The following is an 8,618-nucleotide window of genomic DNA, read 5'->3' as shown; positions in this document are numbered from 1 at the left end:
GTTTGCATGTTGTCCGCGTGGGTTTCCTCCGGGTGCTCCGGTTTCCCCCACAGTCCAAAGACATGCAGGTTAGGTTAACTGGTGACTCTAAATTGACCGTAGGTGTGAATGTGAGTGTGAATGGTTGTCTGTGTCTATGTGTCAGCCCTGTGATGACCTGGTGACTTGTCCAGGGTGTACCCCACCTTTCGCCCATAGTCAGCTGGGATAGGCTCCAGCTTGCCTGCGACCCTGTAGAAGGATAAAGCGGCTAGAGATAATGAGATGAAATGAGATGATATTATATTATGGTGCTCTGTGTTGTTCTCATTTATGTATTTAACAACAGTATCAAAATACTCGGGTCTTGAAATAAATGCACATTAGTCATGAACAATGGTAACTATTCTCTTTTGTGCTATTTTTGACAGAAGTAAAATTCATACATGAACAAATTTTGGCGAGTTGATTTTCTGTTTGGCGAGTTACTTTGGAAGGGAACTAGTCCGGCTGGCTGGTGAAAAAATATATAAATTTCTTGGCCTGAATAATAATCTGAAATAATGGGCTGCCTCTGCCCCGGTTAGTCCGCTCGTTAGTACAGTGTCAGACTCAGACCGGAAGTCAGTGGTCATGTGACTCCACGGTGTGACGTTTCGCATTGAAAAGTTGAAAAGAGAGGTTTGGGGAGGCAGAACTAAAACATCTGCTGCTTGTGTGAGACTTCAGTTACTGTTCTGTAAATCCGGGTAGTCATGGATTTGGGTGAAATTCTGATGCATATTGAAAACGGGAACGATGAGGAAGTTGAAAAGCGTTTGCAGGAATATAACGCAGAGGTAGGTTTCTGGAAAATGCTAATAGCTTGCTAGCTCAAGCTGCTAGTTAGTAAATGACAGCAGTGACTAGCAGTGTTGCTAAACGCAATAGTAGTCAGTGCAAATGTATTATTTCACTTTTGCACTAACCTCAGACAAAATATGCCGTTATGAAGTGTTTCTAGACACTTCCTAGATTTATCAAGTTAGCTTGATTAGCTATTATCAGTCTGTTTACATTAGCTGTTTGCTATTTAGATCAGTGGTTCTCAGACAAAGAGGTCCCTAATTTTACTTGACATTTTAGGACTCCCTAAAGTGAATGACGCATGAAATGGAATGATGAATGACAGGTAGTAAATTTGAACAATAAATGGTCCCTTGTCATTCAGATTCTTACAAATGGAATAACGATTGAAATCTTTAGTTTTAGACCTCCCTAGGATAAGATAAGTGGGTGGTTGGTGGGATATCAGCTTTTACAAATGGAATGACAGGGTTTCTATATGTATTGACTTACTTTGAGCTAATGTTGTCAGTGATATCACCTTTTACAAATGGAATGATAAGGTTTCTAGGTGGAATGACATACTTTGAGGCAATGTTATCAGTGATATCAAATTAACAAATGGAATGACATTGTTTCTAGGGTTAGGTTATAGGTGATATCACTGATAACATTGCCTCAAAGTATGTCATTCCACCTAAAAACACTGTCATTCCATTTGTAAAAGGGGATATCACTGATAACATAACCTAAAAGTATATCATTCCACCTGGAAACGCTGTCATTCCATTTGTAAAAGGTGATATCACTGATAACATAACCTAAAAGTATGTCATTCCACTTAGAAACAATGTCATTTCATGCGTCATTGGGACTCCCTAAAGTGAATGACGCATGAAATGGAATGACGAATGACAGCTAGTGATTTGAACAATAAATGGTCCCTTGTCATTCAGATTCTTATAAATGGAATAACGATTGAAATGTTTAAACGATTAAAGTATGTCATTCCACCTGGAAACGCTGTCATTCCATTTGTAAAAGGGGATATCACTGATAACATAACCTAAAAGTAGGTCATTCCACTTAGAAACAATGTCATTCCATTTCATGAGCTGAAAGCATGTCATTCCACCTACATTTCAATCGTTATTCCATTTATAAGAATCTGAATGACAAGGGACCGTTTATTGTTCAAATCACTAGCTGTCATTCGTCATTCCATTTCATGCATCATTCACTTTAGGGAGTCCCCATTTTGACAGTGCTGGAAAAAAAAATCAAAGTTATTATTATTATTATTATTATTATTATTATTATTATTATGAGCTAGTGTGAGTGGTCCCTTGAACTGAATTGGTTTTATTCCAAACTTAACCCCAAACTACAAGCAAAAAAAAAAAACAGGTAATTTGTTGATAATGTTGGCTTAAACATAATGTGGGGTTTGTGTTTTGTTTTTTAAATGTATTTATTTTTGTTAGTGAAAAGTTCTGGGCTTTATAAAGCTCTATGGCTTAAACAAAGGGGTGGGGGGAGAGAAATATATATCAGTGTTTTCCCCAGAAAGAAATTAAAGCCCTAAATTCTGGCATGATAAAACACAGACAATTGAGTGCCAACGGCGCGAAGGGAAACTAGGGGGGTGCGGGGCATGCCAGGAAAATTTTTTGAAAATAGATGCTCTCAGGTGCATTTTCAGGGTCTCTGAGAGGTTTTAGATACATGATTATAGGATAGATTTTACCAGTGCTTCAGTGATTTCTGACCTAAATAGTATTCATGTATACACATTTGAAATTTCACCTTAAAGTTCAGCATGCAAGTTAAACTGTTTTGTTGCAGATTACTGAGATATACGATAGATTTGAAAATCTACAGGGATCCCTTGCACTTAATCATCTATGATCAAGTAGTGTTGTAACAAAAATGTGCATGAAAATATGACCAGTGGTTTGCTCCGTCTTATGCAATCCAATGAAGAGAATCGATCATCATGACCTCCTGTTGATCACAAAGGGATCTGAACCTAAGAACTGCCACCTTAAAATAAGTTGCTGTATTACTGTAACTGTAATGATTTAGAATGTTTCTGATGCAATTACCATAATATATGTATAACTAAGATGCACTGAAAAGAAAAGTAAGGCAACTGCATATTATAAAGTTTAAATTTTGGCACTTTATTAAATGGACTAGATTAAGATTAAAACGTATTTAAAGGAAAAGAGAACTTAATTCATACATTTAAGTTTGCAGAAAGATTATGTATTTATAAAAACCTTCACGAAGAGATTGTGTTAAGTGTCAAATGTAGCATAATTTCGAATAATAATGATAAGCATATTTGGCAGTGTGATGTCAGTGACATCACACTGCCAAAACTGCTTATGATGATTATTTGAAATTATGCTGTATTTGATACATTTGGACAGCTTCACTTCGTGAGAGTGTTTATAAGTACATAATCTTTCTGCAAACCCAAACTAATGAATTAAGTTTTCTACTCCTTTAAAGCAGATTAATTCTCCTTTAGCCCAGGAGTAATAGGGTTATACCCGGAACAAATTAGTAACAAGCTGAAAATTTCAGAATATGTTCAGAATACCTTTAGGAATAACATACTAAAAGTCCCCGGAAATCCCCCTTGTGCTCTCTGAGAAATTCAAGATGGCGTCCAAAATGGCCGCCAAATGGAGATCTGCCCATATCTCAGGCCCAAAACAAAATATTAATGCAATTAAAAGGTCAAAATATATGTTTTGTGGGGTAGGAGAGTAAATTCCAACATGTGTATTAATTACATTGTGTATTAACATTATTATAACAGTATATTTGTGTATAATGTGGATCCATTGGTTACTCGTTCACTCCGTATCATCCTATTCTGTCCACAAAACAACAAACACAATTACTAGGGGTTGGAGCACTTATTTTCATTAATATTAATTAAAGTAAATTGGTGGTGTAAAATGAAAAATGGCATGTTAAAAGGTCATGCTGAGTTCAGTCATTTTTAAAAGGTCATGCTGAGTTTAGTCATTTTTTTTGTCCGAACACACTGGCATTGCTAGTAGTAAAGACTGGCGCTAGAAACTCAAAGATTAATTTTTTTCTACCCTTAAACAAGCTTGAATAAATTCCCTACTTCATTGATGGTACAACAAAGGTCCAAGCATTACAACTGAGGCACTGAGAAGTGTTTAAGTCTACTCATTGTTTATAAGCAAGAGCTTTTATTGAGGCAGACCTTTTTGTCATGAAAGCTGCCAGAATGTTGAAGAAGTGTACTGAAACAGCTTGCCATTGTAGTTTTAGAAGATAGAGTTCTCAAATTTAATTTCCCTTTAATATTTTATCAAAGCTTAAAGATGCACTAAATATTAAGGAAATTGATGTCTAATTGTTGTCTTACATTATGTTCATGTATGTAGGTAGCCTACTAAGCTAATCTGTCAATCATGTCAACCATCAAATTCCATGTAATTACCACATTAATGACCTTGTAATCTTGGTTAATTTTAACAGTGTGACAATGGTGAATTTGCATTGCTTGTATGAGAGAACATATAATTTAACATTTTAATTGCATTTATATTATGTTTTATCCCTGAGATATTGAAAAATCTCCAATCGGCAGCCATTTTGGACACCATCTTGAATTTCTCAGAGAGCCCAAGGTGGATTCCCGGGGACTTTTAGTCTGTTATTCCTAAGGGTATTCTGAACATATTCTGAAAAATTCAGCTTGTTACTAATTTGTTCCGGGTTGGACTCAATTTTGAGCTAATGCTCTTGGGCTACTTGGCTTTTGCTTGGCCCAATGTTGAGCAACCCTCTCATAGTCCATCTCGCTGCCATTCATGCTGATGTGGATCAAATTGTCCAGCGAGTCTTCTCCTCCTAGCTTATTAAAATCAGTCGGCTTTGCCCGTCTGGTGGGGGACAACATCGGCAGCCAATGAGATCGCTTATAATGAATCGGAAACTTGCGGGATGTCTGACGGTTTCTTTCGATGTTTTTATTGGACGGTTTGAACACGTGATCTTGACGTAGCCAATAGATTAGTTTGTTTACATCATACCACGCGGACATATTACTTTGACAGAATCAACACAAACATTGGGGAAAAAGGCCGCTTGTTTAACACAAATATCAATTAGTATTTAAATGGATCTGTTATTTGTTCTCCTATGTATCTAGTTACTTGTCGGTAGGAAGTTTTAACGTATCGGTATAAATCTAAGCGTATCGGATTTTAACTAAAGCGACTAAGACTACGTTCAGACTGCACCCTGAAACGACCCATATCCGATTTTTTTTTTTTTTGCCCATATGCGACCTGTATCCGATTTGTTATTGACAATCTGAACGACACAGATCCGATTTTTTTCACATGCGACCCAGGCTGCTTGGATATGTGGTCCTAATTCCGATGCATATCTGTTATTTTCACATGCGACTGCAGTCTGACCGGACAGGTCGCATTCATGCGACCTACATGTCAACAACAAGAGACAAACGTCACTATTCTGTGTTGGCTAATCCCGCCTCTTTGGTGGAAAACAACAACATTTGTACAGTTTTCAGAATTTAAATAGACTTTTATAGAATTGATCAAGCTAATCAGGGCTTAATTTGAGGGGGAGCAAGCCGGAGCGCGCTCCGGAACCTCGGACGTTGGCTCCGGCAGCTATTTACACTGGATCCGGTGATCCGCCACCTCTCTTGACTATGTAACAAAAAAAAACAACAAATAAATAAATAAATGCAAGTTTATTTAGTGTTAATGTCTGATTTTGATATCTGTCTTGTTGGTGATTTCTCTCATGAAACGACATCCACAAAATATCTGTTTGTATATTACGGAAAAGGAGGGTGCACACTTCCGTGGCTGCGGGAGGAAGACGTGCTGTTCGGGGGAAAAAGAAGTGGAAGCGCTCTGCCAGCAGTTTTGCATCAATGATCCACGACATGTCATCAGGGCATTCAGGGAAAGTAATGGAGAATTCATCCCAGATGAACTGAAGGGCCTCTTGGCCGCGATCAACACTGTCCCTATCTCAAGTGCAGAGTGTGAGTGGGGTTTTTCGCAGATGAACTTAATTTGCAGTGTTATTACAATACATGCCCAGAAGCGCCCCCCCTCTTTTTTTTTTCGCACCGGAGCCACTCATCCTCTGCGCTCCGGGACCTCCCACTTTACAAATTAAGCACTGAAGCTAATGGTGGATTTGGTAGGGACCTGGATGTTAAACCATCCTGTATTACAAGATTATAAGATTGTTCTGGAAATTTCCAGTAATTTGACACCTTCGGTCTCATTAGTCTGCTGCCCACATTAATCAGATTATTGTGAGTTCCGCCGCCGCCACAAAAACCACATCGCCAGGTCTCGCCTCATCTCCATGCTTTACTTGCAAACTTGAAGGGTGCGCTTTTTTTGTTTACGTATTACGTAGATGTGCTTATATTACGTGTCAATTTGTGCATGCGGGACACTTTTGGGTCATTTTCCGTTCATATTGGAGATCGCATACAAGTCTCATATAATTGGTAATGTGAACGGCCTAACAAAAAAATCGGATTTCACAACAAATCGGATATGGGTCGTTTCAGGTTGCAGTCTGAACGTAGTGTAAGCGTATCGGCAGGCAGAGCAAGCGTATCGGGCCCGATACGCTAAAATGCTTTGGGGAAAACCATATATACTAGTGCGTCTCAAAAAATTAGAATATTGTGAAAAAGTTCAATATTTTCCATCAGTTATTTAAGAAAGTGAAAATGTTATATATTATAGACTCATTACACATAAACTAAAATGTTTCAAGCATTTTTCTATTTTAATTTTAATCAGTATGGCATACAGTACAAAAACACAAAAAAAACCCCATCTCAAAATATTAGAATATTTCATTTCGAGTTTGAGTAAAACAGTATGAACACAGTGTATCTCTCGGTCTAGTTCAGTACACACAACCACAATCATGGGGAAGACTGCTGACTTGACTGTTGTCCAGAAGATGATCACTGATGCCCTCCACAAGGAGGGTAAACCACAAAAGGTCATTGCTGAAAAGGGTGGCTGGAAAAGGTGCACAAGCAACAGGGATGGCCGCAGTCTTGAGAGGATTGTCAAGAAAAGTTGATTCAAGAACTTGGGAGAGCTTCACAAGGAGTGGACTGAGGCTGGTGTCAGTGTATCAAGACCCATCACGAACAGACATCTTCAAGAAAGGGGATACAACTTTCGCATTCCTAATATCAAGCTACTCCTGAGCCAGAGACAATGTCAGAAGTGTCTTATCTGGGCTAAGGAAAGAAAGAAATGGACGGTTGCTCAGTGGTCCAAAGTCCTCTTTTCAGATGAAGGTACATTTTGCATTTAATTTGGAAATCACAGTTCTAGAGTCTGGAGGAAGAGTGGAGAGGCACAGAATCCAAGGTGTTTGAAGCCCAGTGTGAAGTTTCCACAGTCTGTGATTATTTGGGGTGCCATGTCATCTGCTGCTGTTGGTCCACTGTACTTTATCAAGTCCAAAGTGAACACAGCCATCTACCAGGAGATTTTGGAGCACTTCATGCTTCCATCTGCTGACAAGCTTTTTGGAGATGCTGATTTCCTTTTCCAGCAGGACTTAGCACCTACCCACAGTGCCAAAACTACTACCAAATGGTTTGCTGACCATGATATTACTGTGTTTGATTGGCCAGCCAACTTGCCTGACCTGAACCCCATAGAGAATCTATGGGGTATTGTCAAGAGGAAGATGAGAAACAGCCGACCCAAAAATACAGATACGCTGAAGGCCACTATCAAAGCAACCTGGGCTTCAATAACACCTCAGCAGTGCCACAGACTGATCACCTCCATGCCACACCACACTGATACAGTAATTCATGGTAAAGGAGCCCCAACCAAGTATTGAGTGTAATAAATGAATATACTTTTCAGAAGTTGGACATTTTTTTTTTTTTAAATTGTAAATCCTTTTTTTGATTCATCTTAGGGAATATTCTAATAATTTGAGATACTGGATTTCTGATTTTCATGAGCTATAAGCCATAATCATCAAAATTAAAACAAAAAAGCTTTAAATATTTCACCTTACATGTAATGAATATAGAATATATGAAAGTTTACCTTTTTGAATTAAATTATGAAAAAAGAACTTTCATGGTATTCTAATTTTTTGAGATGCACGTGTGTGTGTGTGTGTGTGTGTGTGTGTGTGTGTGTGTGTGTTTAAATATAAAAATATATTTTATACGTATATGCTTGGGCGGCACGGTGGTGTAGTGGTTAGCGCTGTCGCCTCACAGCAAGAAGGTCCGGGTTCGAGCCCCGTGGCAGCGAGGGCCTTTCTGTGCGGAGTTTGCATGTTCTCCCCGTGTCCGCGTGGGTTTCCTCCGGGTGCTCCGGTTTCCCCCACAGTCCAAAGACATGCAGGCTAGGTTAACTGGTGACTCTAAATTGAGCGTAGGTGTGAATGTGAGTGTGAATGGTTGTCTGTGTCTATGTGTCAGCCCTGTGATGACCTGGCGACTTGTCCAGGGTGTACCCCGCCTTTCGCCCGTAGTCAGCTGGGATAGGCTCCAGCTTGCCTGCGACCCTGTAGAAGGATAAAGCGGCTAGAGATAATGAGATGAGATGAGAGACGTATATGCTTTATTTTAATGTTCATGAAATAAATCTGGACTGAGATTTTATTGTTAAAAGGATTCCTGGCTACAAAGAGTTTTTAAGAAACCCCTGATCTTGTTTACTGGAATTGAAACCCAAGCTACATTAATTTGTAGAAACATTCATTAA

General features: G+C 38.9%; 1 protein-coding gene across 1 annotated transcript in view; it reads left to right on the top strand.

Annotated features, from left to right (window-relative positions):
• Positions 1-631: 631 nt before the first annotated feature.
• Positions 632-8,618, top strand: part of ric8b (RIC8 guanine nucleotide exchange factor B) — a 43,262-nt gene continuing 35,275 nt past the window's right edge. Inside the window, exon 1 of the mRNA XM_060923750.1 lies at positions 632-818. Within this exon, the coding sequence (XP_060779733.1) occupies positions 735-818 (84 nt within the window). The 5' untranslated portion in view covers positions 632-734. The remainder of the gene's footprint in view (positions 819-8,618) is intronic.

This window comes from Neoarius graeffei, chromosome 6 (assembly GCF_027579695.1).
Source record: "Neoarius graeffei isolate fNeoGra1 chromosome 6, fNeoGra1.pri, whole genome shotgun sequence".
Lineage (NCBI taxonomy): Eukaryota > Metazoa > Chordata > Actinopteri > Siluriformes > Ariidae > Neoarius > Neoarius graeffei.
This window is presented reverse-complemented; position numbering and strand designations above follow the sequence as displayed.